Genomic DNA, 20,736 nt, shown 5'->3' on the forward strand with positions numbered 1-20,736 from the left:
TAAACCGACTAGCGTTGGACGAATTGATCTCAAACGAATAGTGAGGCAATCAATTTCGAAGGGGGCATAGGCTAGAGAAACTTAATGATGCAAAAATTTTAACTAAGATGGGATTTGAAAACGCTCCCTCTCGGATGCTACTGCTAGACAGTAACCACTACGCTTCATGGCTTTGAATAATCTGTTGCCATAATCGGCTTTATTTTAGCCACAGACTTAATTTCTGGATGCTCGAAAATGAAATCAGAAAAAAAATCAAAAAGTCAAGCGTCAGAAAGTCACTCTAGAAGTGAACCCGGAAGAATACTCTAGGAAAAAAAACAGTCTAGCAAAAGTTTTGCATGAAAAAAACACGCACGTTTGCATTAATTATCTCAAACTTTGTTCGAAGTCAATTAAACACAGAGTGAGTCAAGCAAATTCAGTTACAAAAAACGATTGAACAAAAAAATAAAAAAGAAAACATGCACAAACAGGCCCAAAATCGATTAAACATACTCCCCTTCCGCTGACAAAAATGACTTGAAAACAGTAAAAAGTCAAATCGAAGTTGATCAAAACTGCAGGAAGATCTTATTGCAAACAAAACCTCCCTGTAGACTAAAAACATCAAAAAGAATAAAAATATTGCTTAAAAACGCACAACCCAGCTAAACGACAGAAAATAGCTCAAAATATATGCTTTAACAGACCATTCCATGCTTTAAATGGTCACATAAGTATCATTCTTTATTAATCAGTTAGCGAAAAACACTTTGAAAGAAAATGTTAAGCTAGAACTAAAAACTGCTTTGAGAAAGCCGCACGTGAAAAAAATTTTCGTTCGCTAAGTGAACATTTTTTGGCCTTTTCAAAAATCGGTACAAAATTCAGCCACCAACCATTATATTTCCTCTAATGACAATAGAAACTTTTAGATTAATCTCAAAAGCCCTTCACAAATTTATTTGCAGAACAGTGTAATTCATTTATTCAAATAACCGCGCAATTCTGCCAAACAAACCAACTACTGTCGCACAAATTGCTCTCGAACGAGAGCATTTCATTCAGAGGGGCTGTAGACTTTTTATGGATTTTAACAATTCCGACAGAGGAGGGGTTCTAATCCAAGACCTCCGGCATAGAAGTCTGAAACATTAACCACTCTGATATCTTGTGTTCTTGGAATGTTCTAGAACAAAACAGTCAAGCAAAATTCTTCATAAAACGGCTGAAATTCACGAAAGTGGCTGACAAAAAAAAACACGAGATCAATACGATCTTCGCTATCGTTTCGCGGCTATCAAAACTATTTGATCACAACAACTCTTTGAATCACAACAGAAGAGTACCAATGCAAACCATATTCTTTGGATTGATGCAGGAGAATGTCTACATTATAGCCGTCGCCTAAAAAATAGTCGTTTAAGGAGAGCTGACACCAGCTAGCAAACACCCCCTACCCAAAGCTGGGTGAATATTTACCGGTCCTTTGTTCTCCCTATACTATGTCGACATAAAAAATAACATAGCCATCAGATTGCCGGAATAGCTGCGAAATTGCGAAATAGACTTGCGTGCCCTATAACATAGATAGAAAAATAAGTTGAAAAAAATATAGGCGTCGCTCAAAAAACTATGTAAAAAACATTCAGCGATAAATTAATAAAGCTTGTTCAAATTCATTCCGCAAAGCCTTTTCATTAGTCATCTTTATTACTCATATGAGTTCCTTCGACCTTCGTTCGAACAAAATCAAATTAAACTTCATTTTCAACGTGCAAAAGTGATTTTTCGAGTGAGATATGTCAAGTATGATCAAAGATTAATATGCAAATGACCTCATCTATTTGGCTATCTCAGATTAGCAAACTCTCTCAAAACAGTAACTGTTTACTTCAACAGATTTGATCGAAGAAATTTGGCAAAACTTACGCCGCTGTCGTAACGAGGATGATTTGAGCAAAGATAACAGTGATAGAGTTAAAAATTAAAAACACAACATCATTCCATAACAATAGAAAAAACGCACATATTTGAACCCAAAGATATAATTTCGACAGAAAACTTACTGAAATCTAATACCGCAAAATTTTATTTTAAACATTTGGTAACTCTAAAACTCCTAAGATGGTTATATATCTTTAGACTGAAAAAAACTGACATGATTAAAAACGTTGATGAAATGAAACAGGACAAAAACAAGAACTCCACAATCAACTCTTCGCGCCAAAGACATTGTGAAATCATGTCACATAATATTCTTAGAAACTAAATTGAATTCTCTTAAAAAAGATACAAGAGAATTAAGCACTCAAGATTATTTTGTTTTGGAGTCACAGCAATTCAGACAAAAAGTAGATATTATTCTCGAAATGAAAATATCTTAGGCAAAATGAGTTCAAACTATGGCAAAAATTAAATTAATCATGAACAATACCAAACAAACGTAAAAAAGACACAAAAGAGTTTTTCGTAGAAGGTAATAAACAACCAAAGCATTTAAACGGAACTCAAGCAAAATCTTAGTTAACCACTGAATTACAATCGAAAGAAACGAATGCAAAAGTTAGAACCACTTTTTCTGACAATCAGATCAATTGAACAATACCAGCCAGAAAACAGTCTCAAAAGTTTAGAGAAACTAAAATAAACAAACTAAACAAAAATAAAATCTTTGCTAAAATTCTAAAGCTTGTACCGTGAAGGCCAAATCTGATCCATTTAAATATACCCATTAACCAACATGAAAGTGGTTTATTGTCCACAAACGTTTGAAGAATGACAAATACTTAAAAATTTGAAAAAAATTACAAAACTTATTGAAAGTTTCTATATTTCGCAAAAATCACAAGCTCAAAACCATCTTCTTTTCTCTGATATCTGTCCTGTAACCCCTCTGCAAGACCTAAAACTCGCCCTTAAAGATCGATAAACTCAGAAAAATGACGAAAGTTTCAGAAAATTGAAAACAATGGCATACTTTATTGAAACGTTGCTAAAATTCGTAAAATTTACATCTTCACAGTTCATTGTCTCCAGAAACTAACCAGTAACCCAATTTTTAGCCTAAAAAGTTAAGCTGGCCCATAAAGATTGAAAACCTGGAAAATGATAAAAATTTCGCTAAATTTGTTTATGCTTGCAGTAACAAACATATAGCTCAAAAAATGGTCATTAAAGTAATTATGACCTGCAGTCGATTTGATCACAGAAAACTCGAAAAGTGACAGAAAAAGGTGAAAAGTTGCACAATTTTGGGCTCAAAATCCCTTAAAAATGACCTTTTAACTCCGAATAAAGGCCTTCCCAGCAGCTGCACACACTCTAAGCGCTTGAAGGACTACTAAAGCCAGCTATGGGCCTCAACTGAAACTTAATGCCCACTGTTTATCCCATTTTGACGTCATGTGAAATTATCTTACAAAAGAACAGATAGAGCACCAATACAATCCAATTGTTGGATTGTAAAAATAACCACGAACACCGCAATATAGCTCCACTCAGCTTACAGCTTTGCAGCTATATTAATATTTCAAATGTTAAAGAACCTTGAGAACAGAATTGTACAGATACTATATTCTATTCTATTCAACTTACTTCGTCTCCACTCATATTCGGTAGAGTGATGTTGCTGTTGTCTCCATCAGCACTACTCATCAGTCCACCCAGAGGCTTGTTGTCATCATCACTCGCTCGACTAGCAGGAGACGCCCCCACTCCTACATGCCCACTCGCAGGTGTAACATTGCCACTACCATGTGGAATCGTAGACTCATCTATCGCCGCACTGCTGTTACTGATGTCCATACTCAGATCATTATGGCTCAAGACATTCGAACTGCTCTCCCGCTCGGCGGCTAAGAGAGCAGCTGGTTTTCGACCTCGGCGTCCCGATCCACTGGCTCCGCGACCTCGACTAGATGCTCCGTCACGTCGTTTTCTGCCTGTACCTCCTTTCTTCTTTGTGTAGTCCTCTGAAAAAACAAACGTTTGTTTCAAACACAGACGATTAATTTTGACTGAAGTACATATCTAGCCATCTCTAGTATAAAAGGCCACTCATCTTACAGTTAATCAGACTTATAATCAGTATGCATTAGACGCCAAAACAGTCATGTGATTAATCATATAAAAATTTTAGTGGTCTGAATTTATTCCTTTGCAGCTATAATTTAAGAGACTAGTGAAGTTCTAAAATATCTGCATCTCATCTTAATACGCTCGGACTTTGTCGGTTGATTATTCTCTTTCATTTAGACAAAGTTCAAATCAGTCAACGAAAATTGCGTTAAAAGACACCCCAAATAATTGAAACAACACGCGTCACTTTATTGAGGAATTGAACCCTAATATTATTGTTCTGCGTCGTGCGGCCAGCTAGTGCACAAATAGTGTCGAATATCTTTAAAAACTCACCATAATCGGAATCTGACAAATTGTCCATTCCGTCATAGCCCCCTGGTGGCCCAGCTCCAGCTGCCATTGCACCTCCTGCACTTCCCTGGGCAATACTGTCTTCAAACTGTCGCTGGAATTTTTCCTTGATGTCGGTGAAGATTGATCCAAGCACTATAGAGTGCTCGAAGATCTCACTGCCCTCGACATTATAGGTCTGCGCATTCTTACACATCAACATGAAGTCGTCCTCCAAGTCTTCAAGACAGCGATACTTGCCGTTCTTTATTTTGTTCTGAAACATCAAAACAAAATATGTAACCCTGCATTGTGCTTTTATAAATCCACCAGATGTTTTTTATCCTTTATAAACACAACCTGTTCAAAGATGTCAAAAATTTTGCTACATTTCACTTCGCCAACTGCATTTCAAACGACAACTGCATTAAAAACAGCCTAAATAATTTCAACAACTCCACGTGTGACTTTATTGACAAATTGAATCCTTATAACATTATGTACTGCGTCAGGCAGCCAATAGTAGCACATATATCTGCCAAATATATGCTCGATAAGGTGAATTAACAAACGTCAACTTTACATAATTCAAGACATAGAGAAATATGCCTCATACTAAAACGAATCATAGAGAAAGATGCCTAAACTAAACGTGTCAAATTAAGTTTTATCAGATTAGACCCCGTTCATAACTCAAAAGCTATGGCTGACTTCTCCAAAAAGGCAACAGATTTTATCTGACAGGAATTGACCGGGGACTCACTATCCATACCTTGATCTTGTTTATGTCGACAGGTTTCTTGATGAACTCGTAGTAGTCAGGCAGTTCTTTTCTCGAGGGCAACTGTAGAAACGTCGTGCTCAGGGGCAGCTCTTCATCCCTAAATTTAAATAGCTCTTATACTTTAAACATACCCGGCAGATTGCCGGAAAATAGCCGCCGTTGATTCCAGTAAGCATGATTGGGATTGAACGAATAGAATATATTGAAAAAAAAAGATTTTTGTACAAAAATATTTTTTAAGTCCGATTTATTTTGATGGCATTTCGTAGTTGAACATACTTCTGTTTCTCAGAGAGCGGCTACAGGGGCTACTATCAACACCAATAAGCATTAGAGGTGTAACTAAGACTTATAGGAACGACGTTCAAATAGCGGGCATCTAAAATTGGGCTTTATGGGTTTATCCCGTTTCTATTTCTGACTTCAAATTTTTATACCGACTCTGTTCAATTTGAATTGCTTTGCTTAGCAACTGATGTTCAAATTCACTTTTAGCAGAATGAGAGAAGAGAGAAACTAGCCTAGAGAAGTCAAAAAGATTTCACGCAAAATGTCGAAAAAGCGGCAAAATGGTAAAGCGAAAAAAAGTTTGACGAAGTAAAAAAACATAGCAGGACAAGTCCTGACGTACAATTCAAAGAATTTTCATTGACTAAACAAAAAAACTAGACCTAGAATGGCTATGAGTGAATTGAGAAAACCATTTTAGAAAAAAATCAGATAAAAAAATAAGAAAAAAACAGAAAATCAATGTCAAAACCACTCGCTTTTTCGCTCCATTTCCTGTTTCGGCGTGACCAAAATCACTACTCCAATTTGACTTCAAAAATCATGAAAATGTGTGAACAGATCTCTTAAAAAAAAAAAGACAGCGCCCCAATACAATTCAAATTCTTTGAATTGTAAAAAAAATACGAGCGCAATAATAGCCGGCTGAGAAGATGAGGGCAGCTATTAAAAAGGCCTATCCAATTTACTCTGAAGGCTTAAAAGTTAAGTTTCGTTAGCAGGTCTAACGGGTCGCACTGTAAATGGACCAATACTGGAATCCAATGGTTTGAATTATTATCTCAACTTGCAAGCCAAAGTTTTGGGGCTTGCCTTCTGTTGTCTTTGCCGTAAATTCTTCTCGTTCTCTCCTATTCCTCAAAGACAACTCGAGGCCAAGTTATTTCACAAAAGTAGCGCTTGTATTTAAGAGATGTTATTTGTTAGACTTATTACAACTTTCAAACAATGGCAATTGGTGGTCACTTACGGGCGTGTGAACTCGCACACTTGTTTTATGATGGCCCTCATGACCTTCTGAAGAGCCTCCATGTTCTCTGCACTCACAGCTGTCCTGCCTCCTCTCGCCTTCTTCTTTCCAGGACCTCGACCACCCATGTGTACGTCTGCATCCTCATCATCGTCGTCAAGTCTCTTCCTCCTCTTCTTCCCTAAAAATAGATCAAGTAGTCTCACGCGTTTGTCACCTAAAGAAACTAATAGGTCTGGAGCAACTCCTGGGGGATCGATTGTATTGCAATGTGCTTCAGTTTTGGGAGTTGGGGAGCGCTTACAACTTGGAGGGGGGGATACTGCAAAAAAAATTTGCAGTAGGCTGGCTTTGTACGCAAGTACTTCGTAATCAACTAAACATGCCCGGCAGATTGCCGAAAAATACCCGCCGTTGATTTCCATAACCAAGATTGGGATTGAAAGAAGAGGAAAAAAACTAAGGAAAAAAATAATTTTTGTACAAAAACAATTTTAAAAGCAAACTATTTTGATGTCATTTTGGAGCTCAACATACTGCTGTTTCGTAGTGAGGCTAGTATCAATACCAACCATAGCTGGCAGATTGCCAGAAAATAGCCGCAATAGCTTTGTAAATATGCAGTCTCAAAAAGTTAGTAATAGAAACAGACTAAAGGAAATTTCTGTGTTAAATTCAAAGATGTTTTATCTTGATTAAACCGAACCCGTACAAGTTATTGCTGCTTCTATTAGCTACTCTCCAACAACCTTCATTTAGAGGGATACGCACTCACTTGACCTTATCTCTTTGAATTAAAATAAAGAACATAAACCGACTAATGTCGGAAGAATTCCTCTCGAACGACAGGCGGGTGGAAAAACATTAGCCCCCACTGGGATTCAAACCACCGACCTCCCGATCTATAACCAAAAGCAATGACCACTCGGTTATCAGACCCTTAATTTTGCTATGCTGTAAACGACTTTATATTAGCAACAAGCTTTACTTCGGAGTGAGAGCAATAGAGAAAAATCAAACAAGAACGAAAGCGTGAAAAAATCACTTGAGAAAACAAAGAATGTTCTAGAAGAGAAACGCAAAATGGTCAAGCAAAAAAATTTCATAAAAAAAGACAACGTTTACAAAAATTGCTATGAAATTCGTTCAAGAGCAATTAAAAGTCAGTTTCAGAGTCAGGAAGTCATTTTTGGGAGCGCAGTAAGTCACACGTGACCAAAAACATAATCAACCAAATGAACAAAAAATCGCTCCAATACAAGAGACGTAATGTACGCAATTCAGTTAAAATTGCATGAACGAATGAACAAAAAGCAGATTTGAAGTGATTGTGACGTCATATGGTCGTAACAAAAATCTTGACGACGAAAAAAACCAAGAGAACGCCAAAAACAGCCCAGTTATTGCTGTGCGGCTATAAATATCCATTACAGATGGTAACTATGAACACAATTCGAGTATCTAAAATCGGCCTTTAAGGGTTTATCACGTTTGTATTTCTGATTTAGTTTTTTGATACTGACTCTGTTCCATTTGAATTGTTTTGCTGAGCAACTGCTGTCTAAAAACAGTTTGAGCAGAATAAGAAAAGATTAACTCGCATAGAGAAGTAAAAAACATTTCACACAAAATGTTGAACAAGCTGTGAACTAAGGTAAGCAAAAAAATTTTTGCCCGACGAAAAAACATACCCGGAAAAATTACGGAAACGACTCAAAGTGGAGATTCTCTTAAACGCTAACCAACTCTAGTCATCAGACAAACGTGCCTCCACTAATTTATGATTATCTTGAAACAAAAACATGAAACAAAGAAGTAAAAACAAGAAAATCAAATCTGTTAAAATATGATAAATTTGAACAAATTTTTCCATAAATTGAGATATCGAAATAATTGTCTCCGCCAAAAATATTTCATCAAAACAAGTAGTACCTACTAAAACCAGGCATAGTAATTCCTCAAAAAACTTGAAGCCAAATCATGAAAAAATAAGTTCTTATAAACAACTTGGACTAAAAGACTGAAAAAGTTGATACAATTTTTAATACTACAAAAGCACATAAATCGAACGAAAGGCTTCTTTCCTACAATAGGGTATCCAGACTCTCGCAAGACAATAGGCAAGTCAAAATAGACTACGAAACTTGTCTAAAAAATAGAAAAAAGAAAACTTGCCAAAAAAATTAAGAAAAATTGTTACAATTTTTGCCCTTTTTTGTCATATTTCTAAATCAGAAAAGCTTCATATCCACAAAATTGTGACCAATCGTTATCTAACAATTGTTCAAGTAATAGGGTTTTTTGATACCCATTGGAGGCAAAACAAAACAATCGTCAAAAATCGCAAAAATTAGCCCAAATCAGCAAAATACATAAAAAAAATTGCGAATTAGCTAAGTTCATAAGAAGTTCCAGAAACCATCAAACCACTACCAAAACCATCCTTAAATAAACGAATTCATAACCAAATCACCTTAACAAAAAATTGAAAAAAAACTGCTTTTAAAATGTTGCACGTGAAAAAATTTTGTTCGCGTACAGAATTTTTTCGCACACCTCTATTTCTCGCTCTCTAGAAAACAGCGATAGAACCAAAAACCACTCCCTTTTCGTAGCACTCTTCATTTTGTTCAGCAACAAAATCACTCCAAATTTTTTTTACGTGTTTCCTTTCCTGCTTCAAAATCACACCAATACAACTGATTAAAAAAGGACTTCTCCAAAACTCCTCTTCGAGTCGTAAAAAGGAGAGCACATAAAAAATAGTCGTTTGAGAGGCTGACGGCGGCTAATAATAAGACATCCAAATCCTTCGTTATAAATAGACAATGTAGCTTTAAGCTAGGAGCATAAATCACTATATTGACGGAGTTATTGACTTACGAAGCAGTTTGCTTACTAAAAGGAAAATAACGGTATACATCGTGGCTTTTAAATAAAAAATATAGCCGGCAGATTGCCGGAAAACAACCACGATAGACGCTTGTTGCCTACCTTGAATTGAGACGACGAAAGAAATAGGATTGCGAGATCCACAACTAGCTTTTTAATAGACCACTAGACTTTTTGGTTTAGATTCGGACTGTCATTTTTATGAGACACATTTGCTCTACAAGGAAAAAACCCTAATGGAGTTTTTTTCAGAATCAATATTAATCACTCGATATTAATAATCGATATTAATACTCCAGAATCTATTACGGAGGAATTAGGGCATATAAGTTTGGCACTACTTAAATTAAAGTTCCATAAGTGAGTTCAGAAGTCAATTTTTTACTGAGGTAAGTCACGCAATTGACCTAAAAGCAGTAATGACATCACGAACACAAATCTTAACTGCAAAACAGTAGAAGTCACTGAAGTAATTGAAAACGTCAATTCGAAGAAATCAGGGTAAGACGAAACAAAAATCTGTTAGACAATAAAAAAAATTAGGAGCGCAAGACTAGCCGCCTGGAATTGCTGACGCGGCTATTAAAAAAACATAGCAGGACACGTCGTGACGTACAATCTAAAAATTTTCATTGAATAAACAAAAAAACTAGACCTGGAACGGATTATGAATGAATTAGGAAAACAATTTAGAAAAAAATCAGAAAAACCGAAAAAAAATCGATGTCAAAAAGCCACTGGCCGGAAAGCGAAACTTTGTTCAAACACTATTTTCCCATTCTTCTCAAACATTAGAATGAGACAAGTTAACGCCGTAAAACCACTCGCTTTTTCGCCCCACTTCCTGTTCCGGCGAGACCAAAATCACTACTCCAATTCGACTTCATGGAAATGTGTGAACAGATCTTAAAAAAAGACAGCGCTCTAAAACAATTCAATTCTTTGAAATGTAAACATAGCAGATTGCCGGAATAGCTACGAAAGAATAGACCTGCGTGCCGTATAATATATACAGAAACAGAGACAGATCTAAACTTGAAAAAATCGAGGCCGCTCAAAAAGCTAGGTAAAAAAACGTTCAGCGATAAATTAATAAAGCTTGTTCAAATTCATTCCGCAGAAGCCGTTTACTAGGGACCTCTACTGAACACATGAGTTCCTTGGACCTTCATAAAATTCAAATTGAACTTGAGTTTTAAAGTGCAAAAGTTTTAAAGTACAAAAGTTTTAAAGTGCAAAAGAGTGAAAACTGACGTCACGAGCGCAAACGCCGTTAGTGAGAGAAGTCATTCAGAAAATTTTTCAGCTTTGCTGTGTGAACAAATGTTCAACGAAAAAGAGCGTCAGACGACGAAACAAAAACACATAGCAGGACAAGTCCTGAAACATCATTGAAAGAAACAAATGCAAAAATTAGAGTTACTTTATCTGATCAGCAGAGCAATTGAGCAATTCCAGTCAAAAAACAGTCTCAACAGTTTAGAAAATATAAAAAAAGCCGACACAAAACCGGAAAATTGATTGATAGCAACAAACTTTATTTCAGGAAGAGAGCAACTTAAATCACTCAAAAATGAAGAACTCTTAAAGAAACTCAAAAATGAAGCGTGAAGAAGTAACTCAAGAAATCAAGAAGTGAAGGAACAAAAACAATGATATTAGACGAAGTAAAAAAACATAGCAGCGGACAAGTCAAACGACTAAACAAATGATTAGACCTAGAACGTACTATGAGTGAATTGAGAAAACCATTTCTAAAAAAAATCAGAACATAGCTGGCAGATTGCCAAAAAATAGCCGCAATAGATTCGTAGATCGGCAGTCTAAAAAGAAAAAGATCGACAGTAAAAAAGACAGACCAAAAAAATTCGTCTTTTCATTGAAGGCTGATATGTTATATTTTGATTAAAAATCTGTATAATTTATTGCTGCCTCTATTAGCTGATATCAAATAACCTTCATTTAGAGTGACACACACCCATTTGACCTTATCTCTCTGAATTAAAGTAAATAAAAGTCAATTTCAAAGTGATGAAGTCATTTTTGAGAGTGAGGTAAGTCAAGTGTGACCAAAAATTTAATCACGCACAAGACCAAAAAAACTCGCTCCACTAAGAGCGAAAAATGACGTCACGCAATTCAGTTGAAATTGCATGAACGAATGAACAAAAAGTGGCTGTGACATCATATGGTCGTAACAAAAATCATGACGACGAAATAAAAAAACCAAGAGAATGCCAATAATAGCCCCAGCTATCGTTGTGCGGCTATTAATAACAAAAAAAAACAGAAAATCAACGTCAAAATGCCGATTACGAAACAAAAAACCACTACCGAGAAATCTAAATTGATTCTAACAAAAAACTAGGCCTAGAATAAACTGGGTTTTCTCACCCTACTTAAAAATTAGAGCGACAAAAATTCACGCCGCAAAACCACTCGCTTTTCCTCTCCATATCCTGTTTCGGCGTTAACAAAATCACTAATCCAATTTGACTTCAAAAATCATGAGAATGTGTGAACAGATCTTAAAAAAGACAGCGCCGCAATACAAATCAAATTCTTTGAATTGTAAAAAATCAAGAGCACCGAAATATAGGTCCGCTGAGCTTACAGAATCGCAGCTATATTAAAAAATGTGAGCGCTATAATAGCCGGCTGAGAAGATAAGATTAATTAATAATAAGATTTAAAGTGAAAAACAACCGACTAAACGTCGGAAGAATTGCTCTCGAACGACTAGTGGGAGCTCCAATCAATTGCAGCCTGCTTCAGTCGGGGGAGGAGCCTAAATGGGACTAAGAAGTTCAATAGTCGGCTTCAAATAACCACATTAGATGTTAACATATACCACTATTAAGATTTAAAGTAAAAAATGACACCAGTTTCGGCGCACTTTTCATTTATCTTTTAGTATTAAATTGCCACCAATTGAGTTCAGCTGCTTGAAATTTGCGATTGAGAAAGAATTTTAGATTACGCGAAACGCAAAAAGTCAAGGGCGTAAAAGTCACTCGAAAAGACGAAATTGTCAAGCGAAATTTTGCAAAAAAAAGACACACACGTTTACAATAATTGGTATGAACTTCGTTCAAGAGCAATTAAAAATTGTAGTAATCTGCTGCCATTTGAGTCCAGCAGCTTAAAATTATGAATGAAAAGGCATTTTAGATCACGCACAAATCAATAATGGCAAAAGTCAATAGAAAAACCAAAGCAAAAACTTTGCATTGAAAAAGACACACGACTATTACAATAATTTTGTCACTTTTTAGAGCTCACACAGATTGCTTTAGAATTCGTTCCAGAGCAACTAGACAGTTTAGGTAGACAATATTCACAGATAATACCAACCAATTCCATCTACATTTCCCTTTCTTCCTCTTCCGCCGCTCGATCCGCTTAAATGGTGACTTCCACCGCTTCCACTAGGAGCACCCTCTCCCTGGCCGCCCTGACCTACTTCCTCCTCCCACTCCTCCAGACTTCCACCTTCCACTGCTTGTAGCCACTCTGCTTCCGTAAGTCTATCCGCGTAATCCACCTCTTTGCGCTGTCTGTTGCCTGCAAAAAATACAAAATCCAACTTTTAATAACATTTGAAAGCCAACCCACTTTTAATTCTCATTTTTACTTAGCAAGTATTTGTTAATTTATCAACACAAGACACCAGCAAAATTTCGAAAAAAAAACGGTAATGATTAGAGTGTCTCTGAACATAGTTCGACTATTTTTTCTGCTTTTACCATACTGGTTCGCAACAAATAGATATAAAAAAAATTTGCTGCCATCGATGTAACGTGAGGTCATATCATAGACCAAATATTCCTGGATCAATTATTAAAATGCAGCACGAGATTTACTGGTTAGAAAGTTATGGAGAAAAAAAAGCTTAACTAAATCGAACCTTTTCCAAACACCTTTTCCATGTCATCAGCAGTCGTGATTCTCTCAACCTCTGCCTCGTCTTTGATGAGCCAAGGAGGCAACTCGTGTTCCTCAATGAGTCTCGCTTTTCGTTTTGGATTCCTGGCTTCCAATCGACGTCTGTCCAGGTCAATTCTCGTGAACATTTCAAACTCCTCCTCCGTTCGAGCCAGCATCTGGTTCAGAGTCTCATCATCTGGCGCTTCGTCATCTTCCTATTATCACCATTATCATAATTTTAAAGACCAACTTGATAGATTCGAACAGAAGATCTTGGAACAGACTGATATATTAACTCGTATCGATAGTTACAGTTCACATTTAGTAGTTGATATAATCATCAGGAGTAAAGAGCATTTTCCTTTTTGACTGCTCCCGACAAACTTGCAAAAACTTTTCATTGTCCACTTCATTCACTGCCAAAAACATCCACTCACCAAATGTTTAAAGCCGTTTTCGATTATTTTTCGTTTTGATTATGAAAAGATTTGCTGTAAGAAAAAGGGAAATATGACTCATTATGAATTTAGGATTTCATTATTAAATTGCTTTCATGACCATGATATATTTCACCTTGATATCGATATTTCATTTCGATTGAGTAACTACTCACTTTTAATCGGATTTTGATCAACAGAATGATAGATTATAGGAACCGTTTGGTTGATTCCAAAGAATAGATTGACCATCAAAGAACGAAATAAGTTACGAGTATAACAGTCATGAACTAAATTCCATGATACTAACCCTCTGAAATGGACAAACTGTAATTAGTACATAAACGAGATAGCAAAATTAAGTTGAAAACTTCAAAAACATAGCAGGTAGATTGCCGGAAAATAGCCGCCGCTGAAACAGCACATCGGGATTGAAACAGAAAAAGAAAAAAGAAGAGATAGAAATTGACAAAAAAATTCCCAAATTGTTCTAACTCATGTGTGCAGTGTCAGTGAGATTCTAAGCCTATACTTACTTCAGCTTCTAAATTGAAGGGTATTAACTTAATACTAATATTAGCTAGCAATCGCTCTAATGAACTTTGATAACCTAATGCACTATGACTTAATGACCGGGCTTTATCGGTTTATCCCGTATCTTTTGATTTGGATTTTGATCTTTTGAGATGGACCGTATTCACTACATTGCGTAATTCACTGCGTTAAAGAATTTAGAATCCATTAAGTTGTAACAGTGAGTGAGGTAAGTCAGAAGACAAACGTGAAAATCTGACTTATGTAAAACGTGATCAAAAGGTAAAGAGAATTTTAAAATAATTTTAAACACAGCCGGAAGAATATAGCCCTGGAGTGCTACAGGGGACAGGGCGAGAGAGGACGAGTGTGACGATAAAGAGGCTGTCTTGGATAGAGAGTTGGGTGAAGACTGAAACGATACCAACATTTGATTTAACATCAACTGTACAAACATAACCGACTAACGTCGGGCGAATTGCTCTCAAACGACCGGCTCTCAGAGAACGTAAAGCCCGCTTGCCTCTACCTGTTTATCCCGTTTTTGAGGACGAAAAGTCAATTGGGTCAGACGAAAAATCGGTCAAGCAAAAAATCGCATAAAAAAGACCAACATCACTAATATAGTTACTACAAACTTTGTTTGAGACCAATTAAATAGTCACTATCTGTACAACAATTGAACAACTAGTCTAATTGAGATGAAAAGTAGCACCTTACTATAAAACAAAATAGCATACAACAGGGCTGGTCATAAAACTGTATGCCCAATAAGGGGTAAAACAGTATAGCTCTGAGATTTTTACCCATTTTATTTGTGACCGCAAGGAAGATTATGCGGAGAGAATAGTTGAAATTTTGATATATTGACAAACAAGATTCAAACAAATTATGAAACAGAAGTGCGCAACAAAGAGAGAGAGAGAGAGAGAGAGAGAGAGAGAGAGAGAGAAGGCAAGTCCCAAACAACCGCATATCAAAGTACGGTTCCAGATGATCCTCAGCTTACTTGAACTGGAAAGAACATTTTAAGCAGATTTAAGCAGAATGAGAGTAAAGTAAAACTATCCTAGAGAAGTCAAAAAGTAATCACGCAATATTTTAAACAAGCTGTGAACTAAGGTAAAACGAAAAAATTTTTGCTCGACGAATAAAAAACATAGCCGGAAAGATTCCGTAAACGACTCGAAGTGGAGATCCACTTAAACGCCATCCAACTACTCAAACGACAAAACGTGCCTACACTTATTAATGATTATCTTGAAACAAAACCATATAACAAAAAAGTAAAAACAAGAAAATCAAATCTGTTAAAATTTTTCCACAAATTGAAATCCCGAAAAACTGTCTCCGCCCAAATTATCTCCTCAAAACAAGCAGTACCTACTAAAGGGTATGAGAATTCTTCAAAAATACTTGAAGCCAAATCATGAAAAAAATAAGCTCTTATAAGCAACGTGGACTAAAATACTGGAAAGTTGCTACATTTTTTAATATTACAAAAGCACATAAATCGAACGAAAGGCTTCTTTCCTACAATAGGGTATCCAGACTCTCGCAAGACAATAGGCAAGTCAAAATAGGCTAAGAAATTTTCTAAAAAATCGAAAAACGAAAAACTGCAAAAAATATTAAGAAAAATTGTTTCAATTATTGCCCTTTTTTGTCATATTTCTCAACCAGAAATGCTTCATATCCACAAAACTGTAACCAATTGTTATCTAAAAATTGTTCAAGTAATAGGGTTCTTTTGATATCCATTTGAGAGAGTAAAACAAAACAATCGTCAAAATTCGCAAAAATTAGCCCAAAAATGAGCAAAATACATGAAACATAGCTGGCAGATTGCCAGAAAATAGCCGCAATAGATTTGTAGACCGGCAGTCTAAAAAAACAGTAAAAAAGACAGACCAAAAAAATTCGTCTTTTCATTGAAGGCTGATCTGTTATATTTTGATTAAAAATCTGTATAAGTTATTGCTGCCTCTATTAGCTGATCTCAAATAACCTTCATTTAGAGTGACACACACCCATTTGACCTTATCTCTTTGAATTAAAGTAAATAAAAGTCAATTTCAAAGTGAGGAAGTCATTTTTGAGAGTGAGGTAAGTCAAGTGTGACCAAAAATTTAATCACGCGCATGAACAAAAAAACTCGCTCCACTAAGAGCGAAAAATGACGTCACACATGCAATTCAGTTGAAATTGCATGAACGAATGAACAAAAAGTGGCTGTGACGTCATATGGTCGTAACAAAAATCATGACGACGAAATAAAAAAAAACCAAGAGAAGGCCAATAATAGCCCCAGCTATCGCTGTGCGGCTATTAAAAACCTCCGAATTAGCACAAAAGTCATGAATTTCCAGAAACATTCAAGCCACTACCAAAACTAGCCTAAAATTAAAACGAAATAATAACCAAACGTCTTAACCAAAAAATTGAAAAAAAAACTTTAAAATGTCGCAATTGAACAGAAAATTCCGCTCGCTTACAGAATTTTTTGCACACCTGAATTTCTCGCTCTCTAGAAAACAGCGATATGAACAAAAACTAATCTCTTTTTACACCACTCTTCATTTTGTTCAGCAACAAAACCACTCCAAATTTTTTCACGTGTTTTACTCCAAAATTCACTCCAATAATATTGATTTAAAAAAGGACTTTTCCAATACTCCTCTTCGAGTCGTAAAAAGGAGAGCGCCTAAATAATAGCCGTCTGAGAGGCTGACGGCGGCTATTAATAAGGCATCTAAATCCTTCGGTATGAATAGATATTGTAGCTTTAAACTAGGAGCATATTAATATCACTATATTGACCTGTTGTAGTTCACAAATGAACTATAGCCCTGAAAATGCAAGCTTTGTTACTTTCAATTTCGGCACAAAAATGAAGGATCACTATAATTATATCATTTTGAATATTTTAACACCGGCGGTGATACAACCAAATCTATTGATTTCTTAGAAATCGATTGATTTTGGATGAATTGCGCTCAAATGACTAAAATTGTTTTGCGAGTTAGGTGAATAATTCAACACTAATGAACAACTTACTTCATCATCATTGTCATCCTGAGCTAGAATAGCCCACAGGAACTCCTGCCTCTCTTTGGTTGTACTCTTCTGGTCGAACATCCCAGCCTGGATGACCTTTTCATCCACATTCAGTTTGTATCTGGCAGCTGCGAGAATGCGTTCCTCCACTGTTCCAACAGTCATCAGTCGAAGCACTCTCACTTCATTCTTCTGGCCAATCCTGTGTGCTCTGTCTTGTGCTTGCAGATCCTACACAATCAAACATTCGTGAGAAGTACTGCCTGGAAGAGACGCAAAATATCACATTCTAAATGTTTTATGTCGCTCGCAGTAGAATGGCATATCGAGACATTCCTCCCTCTTTCGTATTTGGGTGGTCGATATGTCATAAAAGTAGAAAGTTTAATATATGTAGTGCTTGTTTGCGACTAGTTTGGAATATAAATCAATCTCTTGACAGCAGTGACAGTAGCTTTCAACAGCAGCAGCAACAAAGTTTTTAAGCATCTATCTCTTTCTGCTTAGCCTTATACCACCCGAGTCCGTTAAAAAGCGCAAACCTGTGACCTCTAAAATTTCACCTCAGTAAGATAATTGCCAAACTGTCTGAAATTGCTAACACTGGTGTCATGTCTACATAATTCTCTCTCCCACATACCTGATGAGGATTCCAGTCGGAATCGAATATGATGACTGTGTCTGCAGCCTGAAGATTGAGACCCAGTCCCCCTGCCCGGGTAGAGAGGACGAAAATGAAGCAGTCATTAGCTGGGTCAGAGAACTTGGCCAACATGTCTCCTCTCTCCTCTGACTTGGTGGTCCCGTCCAGTCGAAGGTACGTGAAGTCTAAAACACGGTGCATTTCAAAGATCTCTCATTTGCACAATATTTGACCAATTCTTCCCTTGTTCTCTGAGTCATGCAATAAGTGTTATCCTGACTTCGAAGCATCAATTCCCCCCCCCCCCCCCCCCAATAAAACATCAACACTAAGTGTCTAAAAATTTTCACAAAAAACAGTCGAGAAAAGAGGCAAGAGACATGTCAGCCAAATATAGGATCTTAAAAACTCAAAAACTTACAAAAACTATAGGTGAATGTTGACAACAAACCTAAGTTCAATCCCCATACGTCTTCAGTCAGCGTTAAAAAACTAATGTGTATTTTTGCGTTGATAATGAATGGCATTGCCTAGCATAGATGTGATTTAATACGTGAAATAATGACTGTTGGATCGTCACACGGGGACTTCCGTTCTATAACTTACTTCTGAATATGAAGTAGTCCTCCAGTATATGCATACAGGTTGTCATCTGGCAGAAGATGAGCACTTTGTGACCAGTCTCCTTCAGCTTAGGAAGAATACGATCCAGCAACTCAAACTTTCCAGCAGCTCTGTACAAGTCAACTCCATTTACTACCCTCCGAGGATAACCAAACGTCTCCGCAATCGATTCCTGTAAAAAGACGACAAACATGGAGACAATGTAAAGCCATCATTTAATCTAACTAACTACGTTGAAGTTAACCACGGACAATCAACTTTAGTTCTACTTTCGAAAAAGTTTTTTCAGTTGGGCGCGGGTTGAGTTGGAAAGAGGGGGAATGCTATAAGACAATTCTGAAGATGTTTACCTCAATGTGAGGGAACATGAATGGATGGTTGCAGATCTTTCTGAGTTGCATAATAGTATTCATGAGAGTCTTTGCGCCTCCTTTCCCAGACTGTCCCTTCTCACTCCCATCAGTCAAGAGGATGCCACTGTTCTGCATGTGTTTGTACAGCAGTCTTTGTAGGGCCGACATCTCGCACTTGATCACGTACTCCACCTTGTCAGGAAGTTGAGATTCCACTTCCTTCTTCAGCCGACGCAGCAGGAAAGGTCTCAGTACTGCAACAGAATCAGTTTGTTGTATTATGTGCATCCGGGTTCGAGACGCACTTCACAATTAACCTTTGGTGATAATATATAATTTTTTACACTTTACAATATACCTAATATCTGAAACGATTAGGTTGCGATGAAAGACAACAAGCAGTCTCGAACATTGAAAGTTGCTTCGATAATGATGCGATATCTTATCATTTGTCCAACTTAATTGAGAGATGATACTACTAGCAAATATACTATCAAAATGAGTAAGGACATCAATTGTAGATGATAATTCTTTGGGTCGCAATTCTAGGAAATGAGTTCTTAATTCTTGCCTTTATGCAGACGTCTGATAATGAGCATAGACTCTTCCTCGTTCAAGTCCACTCGTTCGCCAGTGTTAGCGAATGGCGTATTGAACCACTGTTCAAAGTTTGCACAGGAGTGGAAGATACTGGGCAGAAGAAAGTTCAGCAGAGCCCACAACTCAGGCAACTTGTTCTGGAGGGGAGTACCAGTCAGGAGCACCCTGTGTGGTGCAATGTAGTGGGTGTTCAGAGTTTGGGTCAACTTGCAGTGGTGGTTCTTCATTCTGTGGCCCTCGTCAATCACCAGACACTTCCAGCGGATTTTGGCCAGCGTTGATTTATCCTAGTAAAAAAAGGATTAATTTCAAAGAAAAATTTAGAAAGAAATCAAGTCATTGCAAAAAAATTAACTCAGAGAAGAAATGATTATTCTGCTATTTTTAAGAGAGAATTTGGAAACGAGTAACAATCTTAAAACAATTCGTGTTTCGAGGTTATCATAAATTGCTACGAATTCATACAGTTGAATTTTTTACAGCCCTAAACGACTATAATCAATATATTACAAACAAAAAATGCTGCATTCAGGCCGACATTAATACAACGGAAAGTTTCAGTAGATTAAGGTTTCAAAAAAAATTGCGAAAAATATTCTTACTTGACCCGAAAAACAGTGACAATCTTTATCACTAAAGCTTACCTTCATAATATACTCGTAAGTTGTTATAAGCACATTAAACTGATTAGCTCTGATTTTGTAACAGAGTGCTCTTCTGTTCTGCGGGTTTCCTTTGTACGCAATAACGTTTACTGACGGAGCCCACTTGCCAAACTCCCCCTGCCAGTTGGAGAGGGTTGAGAGGGGCACAATGATCAGGTAAGGTCCATTCACTCTCTTAACCTCCATCAGGTACGTAATGAAGGCTATGGTCTGGATGGTCTTGCCCAGACCCATCTCGTCAGCCAGGATTCCGTTCAGATTATTGTTGTACAAAGATACCAGCCATTCCAAACCATTCAGCTAGAATTGAACACTTTCTCAACAGTTTTCTGGGCAATACCAAATTTAAAAAGATGCCAGTCAATTAAACAGCCCAAAAAGATCTAAATTGATTCTCAAAGCACTACCGAAGCGTTTCGCTGATTTTTATCTGAATCTGGGTTTTTAAAACGTATGAATTAACGCGTATCTTATGGCTACTTGTAGAGAGTTGTATAGACAAGCAAAGCATCCACTTTCAATCAATTAATTGTGCTCAGTGACATAAATCCATTAAGTACACTCATA

The 20,736-nt window shown here is 36.8% G+C and overlaps 2 protein-coding genes across 4 annotated transcripts in view; both read right to left on the bottom strand.

The window, feature by feature from the left end:
- The window catches only part of LOC142353321 (large ribosomal subunit protein uL4-like), a 152,407-nt gene that overhangs the window by 64,635 nt on the left and 67,036 nt on the right, over positions 1-20,736 (bottom strand). The window lies entirely within an intron of this gene.
- The window catches only part of LOC142353318 (SWI/SNF-related matrix-associated actin-dependent regulator of chromatin subfamily A member 2-like), a 51,330-nt gene that overhangs the window by 2,412 nt on the left and 28,182 nt on the right, over positions 1-20,736 (bottom strand). For all 3 annotated transcript variants that reach the window (XM_075405549.1, XM_075405551.1, XM_075405550.1), the window contains exons 9-20: positions 20,149-20,469; positions 19,476-19,791; positions 18,902-19,158; positions 18,534-18,723; positions 17,925-18,112; positions 17,285-17,515; positions 13,237-13,471; positions 12,684-12,893; positions 6,438-6,618; positions 5,168-5,276; positions 4,399-4,672; positions 3,580-3,956 (exon numbers count right to left, since the gene is read on the bottom strand). In XM_075405549.1, the coding sequence (XP_075261664.1) occupies positions 3,580-3,956; positions 4,399-4,672; positions 5,168-5,276; positions 6,438-6,618; positions 12,684-12,893; positions 13,237-13,471; positions 17,285-17,515; positions 17,925-18,112; positions 18,534-18,723; positions 18,902-19,158; positions 19,476-19,791; positions 20,149-20,469 (2,889 nt within the window). The remainder of the gene's footprint in view (positions 1-3,579; positions 3,957-4,398; positions 4,673-5,167; positions 5,277-6,437; positions 6,619-12,683; positions 12,894-13,236; positions 13,472-17,284; positions 17,516-17,924; positions 18,113-18,533; positions 18,724-18,901; positions 19,159-19,475; positions 19,792-20,148; positions 20,470-20,736) is intronic.

This window comes from Convolutriloba macropyga, chromosome 14, assembly GCF_964194025.1.
Source record: "Convolutriloba macropyga chromosome 14, txConMacr16.3, whole genome shotgun sequence".
NCBI classification, from domain to species: Eukaryota; Metazoa; Xenacoelomorpha; order Acoela; family Convolutidae; genus Convolutriloba; species Convolutriloba macropyga.